At 40.1% G+C, this 21,184-nt stretch overlaps 1 protein-coding gene across 1 annotated transcript; it reads left to right on the plus strand.

The window, feature by feature from the left end:
- The first annotated feature begins 1,454 nt into the window (after positions 1 to 1,454).
- On the plus strand, positions 1,455 to 19,924 carry LOC145412963 (SRR1-like protein). Its single transcript, XM_080282786.1, has 3 exons — positions 1,455 to 1,502; positions 13,267 to 13,410; positions 17,628 to 19,924. The coding sequence occupies exons 2-3, from the start codon at positions 13,292 to 13,294 to the stop codon at positions 18,325 to 18,327; spliced, it is 819 nt and encodes a 272-aa protein (XP_080138912.1). The 5' UTR covers positions 1,455 to 1,502; positions 13,267 to 13,291; the 3' UTR covers positions 18,328 to 19,924.
- The last annotated feature ends 1,260 nt before the right edge of the window (positions 19,925 to 21,184 follow it).

Here is a 21,184-nt window from a genome sequence, read left to right on the forward strand (position 1 = left end):
CCCTCCAGGCGTGGTTCCCCGGAGGAGCTGCCATTCGAGGAGTGGTGGCAGGGCCCGATAACTGAGAAGGGGATCCACGCCCTTCAGCCTGCCCCTGGACGACGCCTGGCCCTGACGGAACCACCCGGAAAGGACGCCGCAAGCCACTCCTGACGGCGGTCCAGCCTAGTGGTGACCACAGCCCCCAGCCACTCCTGACGGCGGTCCAGCCTAGTGGTGACCACAGCCCCCAGCCACCCAGGGACGCACCCAGGACCCTGGGGCGGGACCTCCCGAGCCTGTCCCACCGCCCCTCCGCCAGGAGCAGAAGGCGGCACGCGCGACTCTTGGTCACGTCAGGCCCCAGTTCCAAGGGCCATCCTCCAGCTTGAGGCCCCACCAGGAAAGGGCCTCTCAGTACACCAGTCCGCGGCTACGCCCGGACGACCTCACCCCCCTACAGTAGTTCCGTGCCTCCCACACCCGGGCGTCACTAGTGATTAGCCCAGGTTTCAGCGGCCCTATAAGCCGAACAGTGTAATACCAGTGCCACCATTGTGAAACAGGGACTGACAGTGTCTGTGTTACAAGTCTTACCTACACCTACGGTGTAGTGAGAACTAACACTGTACACAGTGAGAACTGGCTAAGTCTAGAACTAACGAATGGTACACTAAGACTGTATAGTAAAGGCTATCCAGAATGTACTCACAGCTACTGTGTATTGTGGGTAAGTAGTGACTACACTTATATATATTGTATGTATAAATGTTGTGTATCAAAGCCTGACATTGTCCAAATAACCTATACTGTATATATTTGCTGTATATTGTAAGAGAATCAGAATTAAGGCAATATATGTGTAGGGTTGGTCTGCCGAGTTTTTATGCCCTGTTCCTCTTGTTGTGTGTTCTACAGTAGTTCCGGTCTCGAAAGTGGACCCCACTCAGTAGCTAGTGTTCTTAGGACGAGAAGTCGACCTAAAAACTCCTAGCATAACACAGACCCTCTCGCACATATTTTTGCCCACATTCGTTTCCACTGCTCCGCATCCAACATCCATTCACAATGCCCCCCCCCCCCAAACGACAACCCTCATATTATCAACCCACTTGCATACTTTAACCTAATCTAACCTAAACCAAACCAAACCTAGCATCCAGCTAGGAAGTGGGAAACAAAAACCACCTTTCAGTTGCGTTATGACCAGGCAATCGCAGGTACGGGTTAAAGAACATGATGGTAAAAAGCGGTGTGAAATTTTCCAGCAGGAAAAGGTAATTTACCACTTTGAAAATAGGAAAATACAGGAAACAAACTGGAGGAATATGAATTAAATTGGTAAGGTCCTTCTACTGCTTCAAATAAAGCACCTCCTAAACCCTCTTTTTTTTTTTTTTTCTTTTTTTTTTTTTAATACCGTGATCGAGTTCTTGACGAACGTGTAGACTGTACACTGTCTACACAGAAGAAGGAGAAGAGTGACGGAGGAGGAAGTTTCGATGGGACGTCGGCAAAACCAGGTAAATGTGGATATGAGGCTAGACAATCTGAGAAAGGATGTGATTGAGGAGGTTAAAGGAGAAATTATATTGGACATGAAGGAGGCAGAGGAAAAAGAGAGAAGGAAGAAAAACCTAGTAATATATAACCTACCAGAACCTGAGAAGGAAAACCCGAGGGAGGCAGTAGAGGAGGATATCAAAACCACCAGTGACATCATTAAGAAAGAGGTAGGGGTAGAGAATACTGAAATAGAGGATGCTGTCAGGTTAGGCAATCCAGTGGGAAGGGAGGGAAGGAGTAGACCCTTGCTTCTAAAATTAAAAGAGGCAAAGATGAAATGGGAAGTACTAAAAAATGCTAGGAATTTGAAAAACACCAGAAGCCCCATCGCAAGAAAAATATCAATCACTTTAGACAACCACGGCTGAAAGAGAGAAAAACAAAGAGCTTTGGGAGAGGCTGAAAGAAAAGCATAATCAAGGAGAAAGAGTGTGGTATATAAAAAATGGGGAACTGGTAAAAAATAGAAATGTTGGAAATCAATGAGAATTCAAGAACCAATCCTACTTCAAAATCAAATTACTAATTATACAGGGCCTAACAAAGGTAAAAAGTGCAGAATTATACAAAATTGTAAAAGGTAAGCAGTTACTGTGTCTGACGGAAACTCAACTGAAATATGATAAAATAAGGATAAGTAACCACATGGTAAATATACAGAGTATGAGAGAAAAGGAGGATAAGAAAGGAGGTGGTCTGATGATGTATGAAGATAATCAAGAACTAAACGTGGAACAGGTAAAGACGCTAAACAAGGACATATTGTATTGTAATTGCCAGGTCAACAACCTGAGATTTAAACTGTTACTTGTGTACCTGCCAGTAGGGGATAGTGTGGCTGACAAACAACGAGGCAAAGCAATAAAAGAAGAAATCAAAAATAAAATTAAAGAAATACAGGAACCCTTCATACTCCTAGGGGATTTCAGTGGTCACCTAGGATTCCTAGGAAAGCAGAAGGTAGATAGCACTGGGGAGGAAGTGATAAGATGGATGGAGGAGTATAACCTAATACAGTAGAACCTCGGTCCTCGAACACAATCCGTTCTGGAAGGCTGTTCCAGGACCGAATTGGTCAAGGACCGAACTAATTTTCCCCATAAGAAATAATGTAAATCATTTTAATCCGTTCCAAGACCCCAGATGCTTACCTATTTAAGTTTCAGCACTGGTACCAGTGCTTTCCTTGATGAGGTGACTGTATATTTCTCTTGCCTTTTCACAAATTATATACTCACTAACACTGTCTCCTGCCATCTATTTCTCATTGATGAAGATAACCAATAATTTTTCCACTTCTTCAATTATTTTCCGCACTACTTTGCTCTTTTCACTGCCATTAGCCGTACTGGATGAACTTGCTTTCTTTAGAGCCATTATTAGGGGCTAATACTGCACTGAATCAAGAAAAATGTGAAGCACAGCAGGACGACCACGTTGACGAACAACAAAGGTGGACGTGTGACTGTCGGTCGGCCAGCTTCCCTTCGTTTGGCTACGTTCAGGTTGGTTGAGGTCCGATATTTTGGTCGACCTCTGGAGCAAAAATTTCTTGAATTTTTTGATTGAGGTCCGATTTGTTCGACATGTGAGACGTTCGAGGACCGAGGTTCCACTGTATTGTTAAATGGGGATCAGCGTTGTGAAGGAGAAACAACATGGGAGAGAGGACAGCAGAAAAGTGCTATCAATCTGGTTCTAGTTAACACTCTTATGTATGACAAATTTAATTATATGGTAATTGATGAAGGGAAAAAACAGTCTGACCTATCAGATCACAACATGGTAGAAGTAAACTTCAGCTGCGAGCATGAAAAATCTTTCAAAAAGAACATGTGGCAGAACACAAAATACTATAGAACAGATAAGAAAGCTATGAGCAGGTATGTGGAGGAGCTGGAGAGAAGCTGCAGAGAAGGAAAGATAGAAAATATGGAGAAAATAATGAAAGAAAAGGCTGAGAGTATCCTAACAAGAACATACAGGAGAAAGATAAATGAGAAAAGGGAAAAAGAACCACCCTGGATAAATAAGACAATAAGAGAAGAAATAAAGAAAAGGAAGGCAATAAATAGGGAAAAGAAGAATACTAAAGAAGAAGAGGATAGAGAAAGGTTACATGCTAGGTATACTGAGCAAAAGAACAGGGTCCAGGAATTAATCAAAGAGGCAATTAGTGATCATGAAAGGAAAATAACAAGAGAAATCAGGCAAAGTAAAAATAACAGCGAAAAATTATGGGACCACATAAACAAGTGTTAAGAATATATGGAGTAGATGGGAAGTTGTTGAATGCTGTGAAGAGTATGTACGATGGTGCGAAGGCTGCAGTGCGTGTGAATGGTGAACTAAGTGAATTTTTCTCTTTGAAAGTTGGTTTGAAACAAGGATGTGTCATGTCTCCATGGTTGTTCAATCTGTACATGGATGGGGTAATAAAAGAGGTACAAGGTAGGGTAGTGGATGTTGGAGTGGCCCTGGTGAGAGAGGATAGTGTTTGGAAACTCCCTGTACTGTTGTTTGCAGATGATACTGTGTTGTTGAGTGAAGACGAAGGGGAGCTGCAAGGCTTGGTGGATGAGTTTGAGAGTGTGTGTAAGAAATGGAACCTAAAGGTGAATGTAGGGAAGAGTAAAGTGATGGTCTTTGAGAGAGGTGAAGTTAGTGAATGTACAGCAAGGTTAGATGGTGAGGAATTGGAAAATGTGAGTACGTTTAAGTATTTGGGTAGTGTGATGAGTAAGGATGGAGGTTTGGAGTGTGAAGTGCTTGAAAGGGTACAGCAGGGAAGAAAGGTTGCTGGTTCCTTGAAAGCAGTGATAAGAAACAGGGAAGTGAGCATGGAAGTGAAAAAGTTACTACATGACAGTATTGTGATACCAACTCTAACGTATGGAAGTGAAGCTTGGACATTGTTGGAAGGACACAAGTCAAGAGTGAGAGCAGTGGAAATGAGTTATTTAAGAGGAGCCTGTGGAGTCACGTGGAGAGACAGGCTGACGAATGAGGATATAAAGGAGCGTTGTGGTGTGGATGTGGATGTGATAGGAAGCGTTATGAGGAACACACTGAGGTGGTTTGGCCATGTGGAGAGGATGGAGGGCGAAAGACTGACGAAGAGAGTGTATGTGAGTGAGGTGGAGGGGGAAAGAGGGAGGGGGAGGCCGAGGATGAGATGGAGGGATGGGGTGGAGAGGTATATGAGAGAGGGGGATGTGAGTTGGGAGCAGGGGAGTGAAATGGCGGGGGACAGGGCGACTTGGAGGCGATTTGTTTGTGGCCACCCCAAACGGGATTGAGGCGTCTGGCAATAGAAAGATAGATAGATAAACAAGTTAAAAGGCAAAGAGTTAAGGAGGGAAAAAGAAACAGAGTTATACAGTGCAGAGGGAGACAAACTAAATAGTAAGCAGGCAAGCCAAGAGCTGGAATGGTTTTGGAAAAATGTATACCAAAAGCATGATAACAATATAGCTAAAGTATGGAATGAGGAGGAGAGGGAGAATTTTAAGAAGAACAAAAAAATAAATGTTGATGACACAGAGCTAGGAGGGTTCCTTTCCTTTCCAGACACAGTAAGAGAGCATATGGATATGGCAGTAGAGGTAGTAACATGGGTAAAGCCAATGGACAAGCCAATTTTTAGACTAGAGGAGGTAAAGAGATGTTTGCAGAAATTAAAGAATAAGAAAGCAGCAGGCCCAGATGAAATTAAACCAGAATGCTATAAAGCGCTAATAAGTCAGGATTGTATGACAAAAATAACAGAATGTTTAAATAAAATAATTGAAGAGGGGGAGTTACCAGATAACTGGAAAAAATCTAAAACAATTATGATACCAAAGGTGCCTAAACCATCTGCAAAAGATCTGAGACCGATAGCCCTCACAAACATATCATATAAAATTTTCATGAATTTAATAAAGGAAAAAGTGGAGCAGCAGCTCAGAATCAATAGGCTAGATAGTGAAATGCAGGCAGGCTTCATTACAGGCAGAAGGGTAGAGGACAGTCTACTAATCTTAAAATATTGTATAGACACCAGCTGGGTAAATAAAACACCTTTAATCATTGCAGCAGTGGATTTCTCAAAAGCATACGACTCCATTAAAAGAGAGAAAATTATAGAGGCACTAAAGGAAGTAAAGGTCCATGAGAATATAATAGACAGCATCAGCAAAATATACCAAGGAGACAAAACAATGATAAATTTAAGCAAAGACATAAAAAATGAGATAGAAATCACTAGTGGAATCAGGCAAGGATGCGCAGGATCAACAACACTTTTCAAATTAATAACCTTCGTGATATTAAACCACCTTGAAAGTGTAGGCCTTGGCTATAGAGACAACAGAGTTGAAATCAACACCTTGTTTTTTGCTGATGATGGCCTACAATTTTCACAGACAATAACTGAGGCCAAAGCTAACATTAGAAGGTTAATAAATATTAGTAAAACCTGTGGACTAGAAATAAATAAAGCAAAAAGTAAATTAATTATATTCAACATGAAGGAGAAACCAACAGAAATAGAGGGTGTAGAAGTGGTAAATTCAATTAAGTATTTGGGGGTAACAATAGTGGATTCTAAAGACTGCTTTAAAGGACATAAAGAAAACATCATGATGAAAGCACAAAGACTAGCAAACTTAACCTACTCTGTTATGGCTAGGAGCTGCAATAAAATTTTAATTGGTAAAACTTACTGGAAGAGCCTAGCACTCCCTGGAGTTTTGTATGCTGCAGGAGTAATTGATTTTGATAAAGAAGAAATAGACAAACTACAGAAAATAGAAAATGGGGTGTATAGAACAATGCTGGGAGGTAATATGAGCACTGCAGTAGGGTGCCTGAGTGGCGAAGTAGGAGCCTCACTAATGGAATAGAAAATAAAGAGGGCAAAGCTTCAATATCTCCAAGGCATTTTAAAGAGAAGAAATAATGCACTACTAATGGAAATTGTAGAAGAGCTGAGCGAATGCAAGAGTAAGTGGATGAGGGAAAGTGAGAAGGCACTAAAAGATCTGGACCTAAATACAGAAGGGTTAAAGAATATAACAAAAGATGAACTAACCAGGAAAATATATGATGAGGACACAAAAAGGTGGAGAAAAGACATGGAAAATAAATCAAGCCTAGAAGTATATAAAAAATGGAAGAAAGAAATAGGTGGAGGAGATGAAATATATGATAATACACCAGCCTCCATAATTCTGTTTAAAGACAATCTAAATTGCCTAACAGCTGTAAATGAAGCTAAGTTAAGCCTGATACCTGTATATAACTCACTAAAACCAACAAATAAAATATGAAAAGTGCCAAATATAAGTCCGGAAAAAATTAAGATTAGTAAACTGTACCCCAAAATGACAATGTTCACCCTACCTATGGCTAAAACACATTAATCTGAGTCTAAAAACAGTTAATAAATCAACATAAACACACAATTTTAGTCTTAAGTATAATCAAAATTGGTAAAAAAAAATAAAAACCCATTGTTAAACCAGGGTTTGGCCATAGTTATGCAGGGAATGGTAGTATGTATTTCTACCCCCATCGTTAAGCCGGGGTATCGCATCTAGGGGTATCATATATCGAGGTTTATCTTATTTATACAGTATATATATATATATATATATATATATATACTGTATATATATATATATATATATACAGTATATATATACTGTATTTATATATATGCGGCATTCATGGATTTGGAGAAAGCATATGACAGGGTGGATAGACAAGGATTGTGGAAAGTGTTAAGAATATATGGAGTAGATGGAAAGTTGTTGAATGCTGTGAAGAGTATGTACGATGGTGCGAAGGCTGCAGTGCGTGTGGATGGTGAACTAAGTGAATTTTTCTCTTTGAAGGTTGGGTTGAAACAGGGATGTGTCATGTCTCCATGGTTGTTCAATCTGTACATGGATGGGGTAATAAAAGAGGTGCAAGGTAGGGTAGTGGAAGTTTGAGTGGCCCTGGTGAGAGAGGATAGTGTTTGGAAACTCCCTGTACTGTTGTTTGCAGATGATACTGTGTTGTTGAGTGAAGATGAAGGGGAGCTGCAAGGCTTGGTTGATGAGTTTGAGAGAGTGTGTAAGAAACGGAATCTAAAGGTGAATGTAGGGAAGAGTAAAGTGATGGTCTTTGAGAGAGGTGAAGTCAGTGAATGTACAGCGAGGTTGGATGGTGAGGAATTGGAAAATGTGAGTACGTTTAAGTACTTGGGTAGTGTGATGAGTAAGGATGGAGGTTTGGAAGGTGAAGTGCTTGAAAGGGTACAGCAGGGAAGAAAGGTTGCTGGTTCCTTGAAAGCAGTGATAAGAAACAGGGAAGTGAGTATGGAAGTGAAAAAGTTACTACATGACAGTATTGTGATACCAACTCTAATGTACGAAAGTGAAGCTTGGACGTTGTTGGAAGGACACAAGTCAAGAGTGAGAGCAGTGGGAATGAGTTATTTAAGAGGAGCCTGTGGAGTCACATGGAGAGACAGGCTGACGAATGAGGATATAAAGGAGCGTTGTGGTGTGGATGTGGATGTGATAGGAAGCGTTATGAGGAACACACTGAGGTGGTTTGGCCATGTGGAGAGGATGGAGGGTGAAAGACTGATGAAGAGAGTGTATGTGAGTGAGGTGGAGGGGGAAAGAGGGAGGGGGAGGCCGAGGATGAGATGGAGGGATGGGGTGGAGAGGTATATGAGGGAGGGGGGTGTGAGCTGGGAGCAGGGGAGTGAAATGGCGGGGGACAGGGCGACTTGGAGGCGATTTGTTTGTGGCCACCCCAAACGGGATTGAGGCGTCTGGCAATAGATAGATAGAGAGATATATCCATCCATCCATCATCCAATCCTACATTGCCCCATGAGGAGCTTAGGAGCCCAGGGCTAGGCAGTTGGTCCCAACATTTAAGATGAGAGTGACCAGCCTCATTCATCCCTGAGTGGCATTACGTGAGCAATCAACCCCAACCATCCCTTGGATATAAACCTTCACCGGCTCAATCCAATTGGAGTGCAATAATTACCTACTAAACCACCAGGGGCCAAAATTTGGTTATATGGTTACCACCCTGCATAGTAAATGGTTGCCTGGTGCACAGGAAACCATTTGGCTTGTCACTCAGTGTAGAGTCACCCACAGGCTGAAGGAAGTGGAAAGAATGAAGGAAAGAAAGACAGAAGAGGGAGTGTAAAGTCACCAGTAGGCAGAAGGACAAGGAAAGAATGAAGGAAAGAAAGACAGAAGAAAATGGAAGGAAAGAAGGATGGAGAGGAAAGGGCAGACACCCGAGAGCAGCACTACATCAAGTGAGTGGATGGTGAGCGCCCCCACCTACCACATACTGTGTATATATATATATATATATATCCATCCATCATCCAATCCTACGTTGCCCCTCGAGGAGCGTAGGAGCCTGGGGCTAGGCAAGTTCATCCTGACATTTAAGATGAGAATGACCAGCCTTACTCATCCCTGAGTGGCATTGCGTGAGCAATATACCCCTACCACCCCTTGGATATAAACCTTCACCGGTTCAATCTGATTGGAGCGCTGTCATTACCCACTACACCACCTGGTGCCGAAATTTGGCGATATGGTTACCACCCAACATAGTAAATGGTTCCTGGTGTACAAGAAACCATTTGGCTTGTCACTCAGTGTAGAATCACCCAAAGGCAGAAGGAAGAGGAAAGAATGAAGGAAAGAAAGACAGAAGAGGGAGCGTAAAGTCACCCGTAGGCAGAAGGACAAGGAAAGAAAGACATAAGAGGATGGAAGGAAAGAAGGATGGAGGAAAGAGCAGACACCCAAGAGCAGTATTACATCAAGTGAGTGGATGGTGGGCGCCCCCACCTACCACCGAATATATATATATATATATATATATATATATATATATATATATAGACAGTATATACACACATATGGTATATAAGGTATATATGTACAGTATATGAGGCATCGCGTGGAGTAGTCAGACAAGCGACAGAGTTGCCTGTTTGGGGTTAGGTGCATATACCACTATTTTGACCCTTCCCCATTCATCTGAGCAAGTCGCTTGTCTGGAAATGCAACTGTAAATATGGTTGAAAGTCCTCCGAAATGTAGGGTGCTTCGACTGCCACCTCGCCTGGTTGGGTGAGAGCTGTGAGTGCGACGAGGAGTCAGACATCCACCTCTCCCTGTGCCAAGTTGCCAAAGTTACCAAATCCTATGCTTTGTGCTCAGTGTTTCTAACAACAGAGTACTGTACTGATAGATTTTATTTTTTTACACAAATAAAAAATTAATAGCATTTTTATCTTTGATTTCATTTTTCTCATGTTTATTACACACAGCAGCAGGCTAGCATAATATGCAGTGGTGCTGGGAATAATGCTGGCATCCCTTGTTGTAGTTCTACTATTTCGTACTGTTACCAACTATTACTACTGCTAATACTGATGCTAATAGGTAATAATACTACTGTTAAGGATTGTTGAACATTGGGGGAAGTGTTTACAGGTTGTTAGGAGTGTGCATCAGTGTTTTCTCCTCCTCTTCCTCCACCTCCTCCTCCTTCTACTACTACTACTGCTACTATACGACTACTACTACTACTACTAAAATAAGTCTGTCACAGTTACAACAGCAACAACAACATGAACAACAATAACAACAACAACCACTACTGCTGCTGCTGCTGCTGCTACTACTACTACTACTACTACTACTACTACTACTACTACTACTACAATTACTAGTGCTACTACAACTACAACTACTAATGCTACTACTACTACTATTTTACTGCTGCTACTACTACTACTACTACTACTATTACTACTAATACTACTACTACTACAACTACTACTACATGAAAAATCAAGTGCTACAGCTAATAATAATATATACAAAACTAGCAACTGCTGCTAATACTTCTAATACTTGAAAAATTAGTACCTTACTAATACTAATGCTAATTTTCATCCCATTATTTAAAATGCATAACATGGGTCATTTTCGGCTTGAGCTAAGCTTTTTAATTAAAAAAGTTATTGATGTTTGAAGTTGGAAAACGTCCTACTCAATTTCTGCAGTTTTTAAAAACTGTTGCTTGTCTGACTACTCCATGCGATGCCTCATATATATATATATATATATATATATATATTACTTTATTTAATATATACAGGCATATCTTAATTTAACGATGCAATTGGTTAAGTAAAAACCCATCACTAGGTGGGGTATTGTATCTTGGGGCCAATTTAACACGGAGAGTATAAGGATGCATTTTTGAGCCTTGGGTTTCCCCCCCAGTCAAGTCCTGAACTCACTCAAATGAGTCCAAAAAAGGTTTAACCCGTGGATTGCACAGTTACCTATTTGTATCCCACCTCATGGTGTGCAAAAAATGAAGGATTTTTTTTTTTTTTTTTTTTTTTTTTAGCTTTTTATTAAAAACTTGAAGATAAACATCCAGGGCATCATCTGGTGAGAAAAAAATAATCTCTTCCTCTCTCCATCTTTGTGTAGGGCCATGCATAAATTTACTTAGGGGAGTAGTGAAAAAAATGGATTTTTTTTTTTTTTTTTTTTTTTTTTTTTTTTTGCCTTTGTTTATTATAAACATGAAGATAAACATCCAGGGCATCATCTGGTGAAAAGAAAAAAATATCTCTCACTCCGTCTTTGTGTAGTGCCATGCATAATTTTGCATAGGGGTGGAGTAGTAGGCGGTTATGCACAGCCAGCACAGCCTGAGCCGTGGCTCGCAACACGACACTACCCAGCCTGAGCTGTGGTTCTCAATCCACAGGTTAAAGCAAATCTAAATGGCCTGACAGCTGTAAATGAAGCTAACCTAAGCCTAAAACCAATTCCTGACTTACCTGTACCCAGTCAAGGTCACTGGAGAATGCGATCTCCAACTTGTATTCAAACTCAGTAGAGAAGAAGCAGCAACGTTGTATACAATCCCACCATCAGATGGTCCCGGGACAATAAAAGAAACATCTGTTATGCAGAATGATAATGTATGAATGACGCAGAATCGTCCAAGATGCGAATTGTTGTGACTTGGAATCGTTGATGTTTTGACAGGGAATTCTCATGATGTGGAATGCGATCAGTGATGCAATCTGGGTAGCCTTTTCAAGGACCCCTCTTTATGTCATTTTTGTTAATGTTCTGGTTGCTGAGCTCCTTTATTTTCTTCTCTCTTATTTTTCAACATTTATTTAGAAATTCCTTTGTATTTTCGGTAGAGAGGCGGCCTGTAGTTCTAATGGACCCAGAATCGAATCCCAGCTGGGGCAGGGAACAGTTTAAGGATTTGAATTTCCTAAAAAGCAGACTTTCCTGATCTACCAGATGACCCTCTGACATGTCATAAAAATACCCCCTCTAATACCAGTACACCAGTCCTGTATGAGACAGCCCTAGCACGTATTCAATATGGACAGTGGGTGTTAGCGCCGAAGTGGTGACATGTGGAGGTGTAGGAGGACTACTGGGCCTTGGGATAGGTCACTGTCCCCAAGAAATAGACCCTGAAGCCTTTGCCCAGAGTTGGACATGTAAAAAAAAAAAAAATGTAAACACGTGACATCGATCAGTGATGCAGCTGGGATAACCTGTTCAAAGGCCCTTCTTTATATCATTTTAACCACTGTTCTGGTTGCTAAGCTCCTTTATTTTTTTCTCTTATTTTCCAATATTTATTTAGAAAGTCCTTTGTCTTTTTGAGGCATTTTTCCTTGAACAGCCCGAATGTCAACACATGATTTATCATGTCACAGTTTTCATCAGTGCATTAGATATTTACCGTACTCTTCTAGGTTCTCATAATTATTAATATTTGTTTAAAATTGTTATTATGTATTCCATGATTGGTAAGATGACAGTTCTGTGGTCAAACATGAAATATTCTTTGTTGAGTCGCCTAGTTGTCCACACTGTTTTGTACCTCGTCTGATGGGTGTGGATCTGTACCCCAAGTGACAGTGTTCACTTCACCTGTGACTGAAACACATTAATCTGTCTAAAAACAGTTTATAAATCACCCAAAACAAATTTTAAGTCTAAAATATCATCAAAATCAGTAAAAAACAAACAAACAAACAAAACCTATTGAAGACTGGGGGTAGGCCTACAGTAGGTGGGGTAGGGTGGTATTGCAACCCCCCATCACTACTCCAGGGTATCGCATCTAGGGGTATTGTAAATCAGGGTTTGTCTGTATTTACTGTTTTATGTACATCACTTCTGACAAGTTTTGATGTAAAGCACATATATATATATATATATATATATAAAACTTGCATGTCAGAATTTACACAAAAATATCTTTGAAAACTACTCAGCCAGGGTTATTTTCATTTGAGTGGGGGCAAAAAGAAATGGGCATTCACAGCATATTAGTTGGGCTTTTTTTTTTTTTTTTTTTTTTTTTAATTAAAAAAAAAAAAATTAGGGCACATAAATTTCGAATGGTATATATTGCGTGTGGGCAAAAAGAAATGGGCATTCACAGTTTATTTGTCAGACTAAAATCTCTCTCTCTCTCTCTCTCTCTCTTTTTTTTTTTTTTTTTTTTTTTTTTTTTATATAAAATAGATTTTCATAAAATTTAGGGCACATAATTTTGAGTGGTATTGCCTGCTGGTATTGTGGTTCTTTACAGAACAAAGATTTTTTAAAATACAGTGTATACTTTTGTTTACAGATAACATGGTTCTCAAGTAGAATGTATGATGGATTCAGATGGTTTCCAGTTAGTGAGCAAAAAGAAAGCAGCCAGGAGAAAGTATTTTAAAAATCCAGATGCCACGCTGCATTCACCACAGGAAACTGTAAATGAATCCTTAAAGTAAGTACGTGTATTGTACATTTTGTCGTCAGATGTAGAATGTCTATTTGCATTTTTAAGTCTTAAACTGTTTTACAGTATGTATTTGCACGGTAAATTCTCAATTATATGTTGTAATTCATCTATGCCCCATGCTGAATAACATAGAATGCTGGATATTGTATAGTACCCCCCATTGGCTCAACATTTGGTGTCCACCCGGATATTACGTGACTCTCTCTTATTTGACCCTCTATCCTAAAAACTTTCCCATAAGTAAAAGATGAAAACTAAGCATAAAATACAATAAAATACTGATACAATACAGTACCGGTACTGGTTGGCTGCCACTTTGAGCCGGTTAATACACCCCAGTGACGGATATTGCATAGAACTGCTGGTTACGTCCCGTTTTGGCACCTGATGTTGCATAATTTTGCCAGATACAGTATTGCATTAATAGAGCCAAACCAGCAGCGTCAGATATAGCGTTGGGCCAGATGTTGTGACACAGATAATTTAGTGTTTATTGTATTTGATGGAGTACCATGTGTCATTGTCATCATCATCATTGTGTATGTATAGTATGCACACACACACACACACACACACACACACACACACACACACGAGTTTTATACTTTCAAGGTACATGAACAGTACAATAGATGTAGCCAGTATAGTCTATTGCTGCTATTAATTTTATCCTTTTCACCCCTTGAGTGTGATGAAGTGATGATGGTTTGTGGTTTATTTTTGCTACCACCTGACCATTTTATTCAGATTAGGAAAGATGCCTGGCAGTATAGGGTTTTAAAAGCAAAACCTCACAAACACCTTTGCTTTATGAGATTGCTCCTTATCAGAATAAAATTGCTTGTCATTAGTAACAATAAAGTATGGAGACATTGCCATAGTGAAGGATATGACTCAACTGGGTTAGGAATATGTTAAATTTTATTCCTGAGGCATGGAAATATTTTGCATCAAAAGGCATTATCAGTGGATTCTGTTGGCTTGAATGGTGTGAGGATGAGTTGTCACCCATTTAACTGGACATGTTAGTTCTTTCTTAAGTGTGCCATGTATTTTCTTGTTTGCAGGAATTTGCATCATCCCATCCTAAAGTGGGAAAAAAGTTCATGATATTTGTGATGCTGATGAAAAGAAGCAATGTGATGGGGGTACTGTATTGCCAAGAGAGAGAGAAAGAGAGAGAGAGAGAGAAGCAGAAGAATATGGTGTTTTTACTGTATAATTGTTTAGTAGGAGTTGAAACCAGAGATTATGAAGGGGCTGGTGCAAGATTAGTATAATAAATGCTAAAACAGTGCACACACAAGTGCAGTAGGAAATATGAGTGTGCATGTGTTTAGAGAAAGAGTGTTAAGAAGAAAATATGGGTCTAGACAGAGCTACTTTAAAAAAGATTTGACAGGAAAAAGCAAATGAAATTGCAAATAGAAATACTGCACATGAATAAGAAAGTGAGAGCCTGATGAGTGGCCAGTTCTACTGGATTAATGTACTGTATATGAATGAATAAAAGAGGTACAAGGTAGGGTAATGGATGTTGGAGTGGCCCTGGTGAGAGAGGATAGTGTTTGGAAACTCCCTGTACTGTTGTTTGCGGATGATACTGTGTTGTTGAGTGAAGACGAAGGGGAGCTGCAAGGCTTGGTGGATGAGTTTGAGAGAGTGTGTAAGAAACGGAATCTAAAGGTGAATGTAGGGAAGAGTAAAGTGATGATCTTTGAGAGAGGTGAAGTCAGTGAATGTACAGCAAGGTTGGATGGTGAGGAATTGGAAAATGTGAGTACGTTTAAGTACTTGGGTAGTGTGATGAGTAAGGATGGAGGTTTGGAAGGTGAAGTGCTTGAAAGGGTACAGCAGGGAAGAAAGGTTGCTGGTTCTTTGAAAGCAGTGATAAGAAACAGGGAAGTGAGCATGGAAGTGAAAAAGTTACTACATGACAGTATTGTGATACCAACTCTAACGTATGGAAGTGAAGCTTGGACATCGTTGGAAGGACACAAGTCAAGAGTGAGAGCAGTGGAAATGAGTTATTTAAGAGGAGCCTCTGGAGTCACATGGAGAGACAGGCTGACGAATGAGGATATAAAGGAGTGTTGTGGTGTGGATGTGGAAATGATAGGAAGCGTTATGAGGAACACACTGAGGTGGTTTGGCCATGTGGAGAGGATGGAGGGTGAAAGACTGACGAAGAGAGTGTATGTGAGTGAGGTGGAGGGGGGATGAGGGAGGGGGAGGCTGAGGATGAGATGGAGGGATGGGGTGGAGAGGTATATGAGGGAGGGGGGTGTGAGTTGGGAGCAGGGCAGTGAAATGGCGGGGGACAGAGTGACGTGGAGGCGTTTTGTTTGTAGCCACCCCAAACAGGATTGAGGCGTCTGGCAATAGATAGATAGATAGAGAGAGAGAGTGTTCATGTTTTATGAAGTTTTGAGTGGAGGTAGTGATAGCTTGTCAGACCAAGCCAGGGAATTGCAGGCCTTAGTCATAGACTCATGGGTGCCATCTGTACTACCCCCTTTGTATATTTTATCCCTGTGTTTAGGAAAAGAAAAAAAGTAGTATTGTAGCCTCATGTACCTTACGTGTTTTAAATAGTGATTAAACAGGTTGGCTTTCTTCTGTTTGTCCTCACTGAGATGATGTAAACAGTGAAGAGAGTTGGTGTGAATGAGAGCTTTGAGAGTGATAGGTGTGAGAGGGAGAATGGATAGAGAGGGTGCAATAAACACTGAGGAATACATTGAAGTTGGAAAAGGCTCTTGGAGTGGGTGCAGTATGTGATGCTTTTGGAGTGGATGCAGTATGTAATAAGATATGAAAACTTCTAGAAGAGATGAATTGGATTGGCTACTGGTAAATTATAGATTTGCATGGGAGCAGAGAACAATAAAAACAGCCTTCTGAAAGCATCCGTTTCATGATGACAATTTGGTGATACCCAAAATAGAACAAAATATATTTTTGAAGTGAAGGATTGAAGTTGAGATGGTTAAGGTGTTCAGAATGCTTGAAGAATGGAAGGTTAACATCTGAGTAGCTATGTATAAATGAAGTTAATTGGAGGAAGACTGAACATGTGGTGAAAGGATAAAATGTGAGAAAAGCGTGACTTGGACTGGGGGGAAGGAGTGTTGGTTTGTTTTAGATTGGAGATGTTTTGCTTCACCCAGTCATAGATATTTGTGTCTGAAAATTGAATGCTAAACATGGTACCTCTGCAATAATAATAATGATGATACTAATAATAATAATGATAATAATAATATAATGATAGTAATAATAATAATAATAATGTGGTAGGTGGGGGCGCTCACCATCCACTCACTTGATGTAGTGCTGCTCTCGGGTTTCTGCCCTTTCCTCTCCTCCATCCTTCTTTCCATCCATCCTCTTCTGTCTTTCTTTCCTTCATTCTTTCCTCTTCCTTCTGCCTGTGGGTGACTCTACACTGAGTGACAAGCCAAATGGTTTCCTCTACACCAGAAAACCATTTACTATGCTGGGTGTTAACCATATAACCATATTTTGGTTCCTGGTGGTTTAGTGGGTAATAAAGGTGCTCCAATCGGATTGAGCCGGTGAAGGTTTATATCCAAGGAGTGGTTGGGGTTTATTGCTCACGTAATGCCACTCAGGGATGAGGGAGGCTGGTCACTCTCATCTTAAATGCCAGGACCAACTTTCCTAGCCCCGGGCTCCTACGCTTCTCGTGGGGCGATGTGGGATTGGATGATGGATGGATGGATGGATAATAATAATAATAATCATCATCATCATCATCATCATCATTAGTACAGGTACAGGTATTAGTGTTAATCAGTAGTTGTTGTTTCAGTCATAACTTTTCACTGTAAAGTCAGTAAAAAAAAAAAAAAGTGTTGGTCACCCTATGATCAATGGATTAGAAAGTGAGCGAACTCTAGACGTACTGTTTCATTTTTTTCATTTGATATTTCATATTGGTACCCAAACTAGGGTTGTCAGTGCTGTGCTCATTTTATAGGTTGTACATTCCAGCATATCAGTAATGAAAATAAAGCATGCCTTTTGAAAAGTAGTCCTGATTTGGTGAGTTGCTTCATTGCATAAAGGTGCTACTATGTGAGTAAGTGTTAAGTCAGGATTTATAATCACACAATTGACTTAGTTGAAGAAGGTGTTCTCAGTTGCACTCTCCTTCAATGTGGTTTCCTCTTCTTCAGGAAGATACTTAGAGCCAAGGATGCGCTACAGTCAAGCCAGGGTTATACGGACTTCATTAACAGCCTGAAAAAAATAGATAATCACGTTCAAGATATATGTGACAGTTCATTGATACAGGATCATAAAATTAGTGGTATTGTGTGTTATGGCATTGGCCTCCCATCTTGTAGCAGGATAGCAAGGTACCAGACAGCACTGTTGCTAATACTTAAGGATCGATTAAGTGTTTCCGTGGAAGTTTATGACCCTGTCTTTACAAGTGTTGATATTGAGGTTTTGGAAAATTTTGGTCTCAAAATTCTTATAAAAAATGAAGAAGGAAAGAGGAAGGTAAAGGGTGTGACCATATTTTTCATGCCTCATTGTGGTAAGGAGTTATATAACAATCTCCTGTGGGCAAATTGGAATCCAGCTTTCCTCCCAATGTGTGTAATCATTGGAAATAGTTTCAGCTCTATTGTGCAAAATGTACCTGGAAGCATACTGAAGTGTAGTTATCAGTTCATATACAAAACAGAAAGTTTGTGCAAAGAATATCGTTTAAAGTCATTAGTTGAGTATGATGATGTTTTTAATGACTTAAGTATTCATATACTACCAAGAGAGATAGCTTATAGCAAGGCTAAAGATTTTTGGCTTCAGAGAACTGAACCACAGTATGAAGGATGTGATGTAGAAATAGTGAGAAAAAAGTATTGAATTTTTAAAATAGTATTATTAGAGAAATGTTTAAGGATATGAAAACCAAGTGGCATATAGTGTATCTATTAAGTTTGCAGTTGGCAATCAGTTTTATTTTTTCCTCAAGTAGTTGTAAGAATGGCTTTTTCAGAATTGGGCAGATGACTGAATGTCAGCCTGTACTTTCTTGTCAAGATATCATTAAGTTTGATATTGGTGATCTGATTGGTTATGGTGCTGTAAAACATGTTTACAAGTCAATTTGGCAGAATACTACTGTAGCTCTAGTGTTCATTAACAACAGAAAATATTTCCAAGATTTTATGCATGGTCTTGAAATGCTAAGAGAGCTTGGGCCAAGTGAGTATGTTGTTCAGCTAATTGGCTTTTGTTTAGAAGCGGAAGTTTATGTGACTGAGTACCACTCTTTAGGCAGTGCTCAAAACTTCCATGAGATATTCCCTGGTATTGGTTTGTGTGAGAGATTCAGGTTCTGCATAAATTATGTAAAGATTATTGATTATTTGCATCAGAGTCCATCAGGAAAGAGAGTCATGTGTGATTCAAGTTCACTGAACAAAACCCTGGAGCAGTATTTGATAACTTCTTCACATAAATTAATTGTGAATGACCTAGATGCATTACCTGTTGTGAATGATTCCGGTGTTATCTGTGGCAGTAAAGAGCTGAATGGGAATTTTGTTGCTCCAGAACAAAGGTGGCCACATAAGGGAAAGGAATTCAGCAAGGAGAGAATGGAGCCGTATGATGAAAAAGTTGACATTTGGAAAATTCCAGATGTGTGTAATTATTTTCTAGGGCTTAACCAGGAAGCAAGAAATTTTAGATTTTACATCCATTTCATACATAAAGATTGTAAAAAAGTGGATCCCAGAAGTCGCCCTTCAGCCAGCAGTGTGTTAATGCATTATGAAAAACTTTATGAAGAGTACTGTAGGACTGAGTTGAATGATATGCATAAGGAACTCTGAGATTACTTTGCACATATACAGTATATTCACAGATTTTTGTAATACTGTAGAATTATTGATTGGCTTGTGAAGTAACTTGCTGGTTACACACAGTTTTATTGGGTTACACCAAATTCATCTCAAGTTGGTACTCATGTATACAGTTTAACTTTAATGCGTTTGGTTGGAAAACCGCTTTTTCATTTAATTCTTAGTACATCTAGATGATTTTATTCAGCTTTAGGAGACCTCCAGTTGTGAAAGGATTATGCATGTTATATCAGGCCAGTCTAGTTTGAAAAGTATCTCTAAGCTGAAGAAATTTATTAGGAGATAGCAAGAATAAAATAAGAAATGCAGCATTGGATTGAAGAGGCTAATGCACCCAGTACTGTTATTACAGTACTGTTAAATAATCAAGTTCAAATGTCATCAGCATAGCATGCCTAAAGCATTTTATGAATATTGAGAGAGAATTCAGATTATTGGAATGCTTGGATATTGCAGTGTGAGAATACAGTTGTGACTATCTGTGCATATGGTTATCATGCTGCCATGGCATAGATATTCCTGAGATTAAGTTTGTTGTGTTATTAAGTCACATCATTAATTGTATGTATCTTTTAATATTAATAACAAATATTTTTGTGTAAAGTATTTTCTTTTCCTATCTGTTAAAACCATGTTTTGGAATATACTTCAATGGTTAACCACTAAAATGTTGTTACAGTACTGTAAACTTACTCTGCTGGGACACCGTGACACAAGAGACATGCCTAGGAATTTTATTTATTCAGAGTTTTCCATTGATGGCTGTGAATTTGGATATATATATATTTTTATGGGTGATAGACAAATACTGGGGAATAGTTAGTTACTGCTTTTTAGCATGGTTGTCTCAGAAAATTGTATAATTTTTAAAGGCTCCAACATGCATGCATGCATTGGCTTTGGTCACCTAATGGCAGCTGTTCATGCTGCTCAGTCTCTGGCAGCCTCCCTCTTCAGTCCATTAACCCTGAGGTCACACTTTATTACCTTGTCCCAGGTCTTTTTTGGTCTGCTTCTCGCATCCCTACCGCCTACGTTCACACTTCTCACTTTCCTCATCCGATTGTCATCCTCCATTCTCTCCATATATCCAAATCATCTCAATCTACCCATCCTCATTACACCACCAATACACTTCAGTCCCATCCTTCTTCTCAACTCTTCAGTCATAAACTTAGCCCCCCAGGCCTCACATTCGAGGATGCACCACGTATCCATCTAAATAATTGTTGTGTCTGTACATTTGAGCCTGCAAGTATCTTCTCCTTTACTGCCCAGGTCTTACTACCATACAGGATTACACTTCTGATGTCTGTCTAACTATCTATTGCCAGATGCCTTAATCCCGTATGGGGTGGTCACAAACAAATCGCCTCCATGTCGCCCTGTCCCCGGCCATTTCACCGCCCAGCTCACATCTCACCCCCCACTCTCTTATATACCTCTCCACTCCATTCTCCCACCTCATCCTTGGCCTCTCCTTCCTTCTCCCCCCCTCCACCTCACTCACATACACTCTCCTCGTCAGTTTCTCACTCCTAATGTTCTGCATACAACGATCCCTTAGCACGGAGGGAGGGTCCTTCCAATGTCAGGAGAGGCAACGTTTCCTTGAACTTCCTCCAGCCACTCTTTACCTTAGTCACAGCCTCACCTCCAGCACATGACGTGTTCCCCAAATAAAATAGCTCTTCCACACATTCAAGAGACTCACCATCAGTTGTTTCATGCCTGGCAATCTCTACATCCTCTCCTCAACATTATATCTTAGAGTACCTCTAATTCCAGTACATCTTTTATGTACCCACTTATCACAAATACTGCACAAGGTGGTTTTATTGGCAAACTGCGCT

Source organism: Coenobita brevimanus, chromosome 94, assembly GCF_032717465.1.
Source record: "Coenobita brevimanus isolate Jiangsu-jjx chromosome 94, ASM3271746v2, whole genome shotgun sequence".
Classification (NCBI taxonomy): domain Eukaryota; kingdom Metazoa; phylum Arthropoda; class Malacostraca; order Decapoda; family Coenobitidae; genus Coenobita; species Coenobita brevimanus.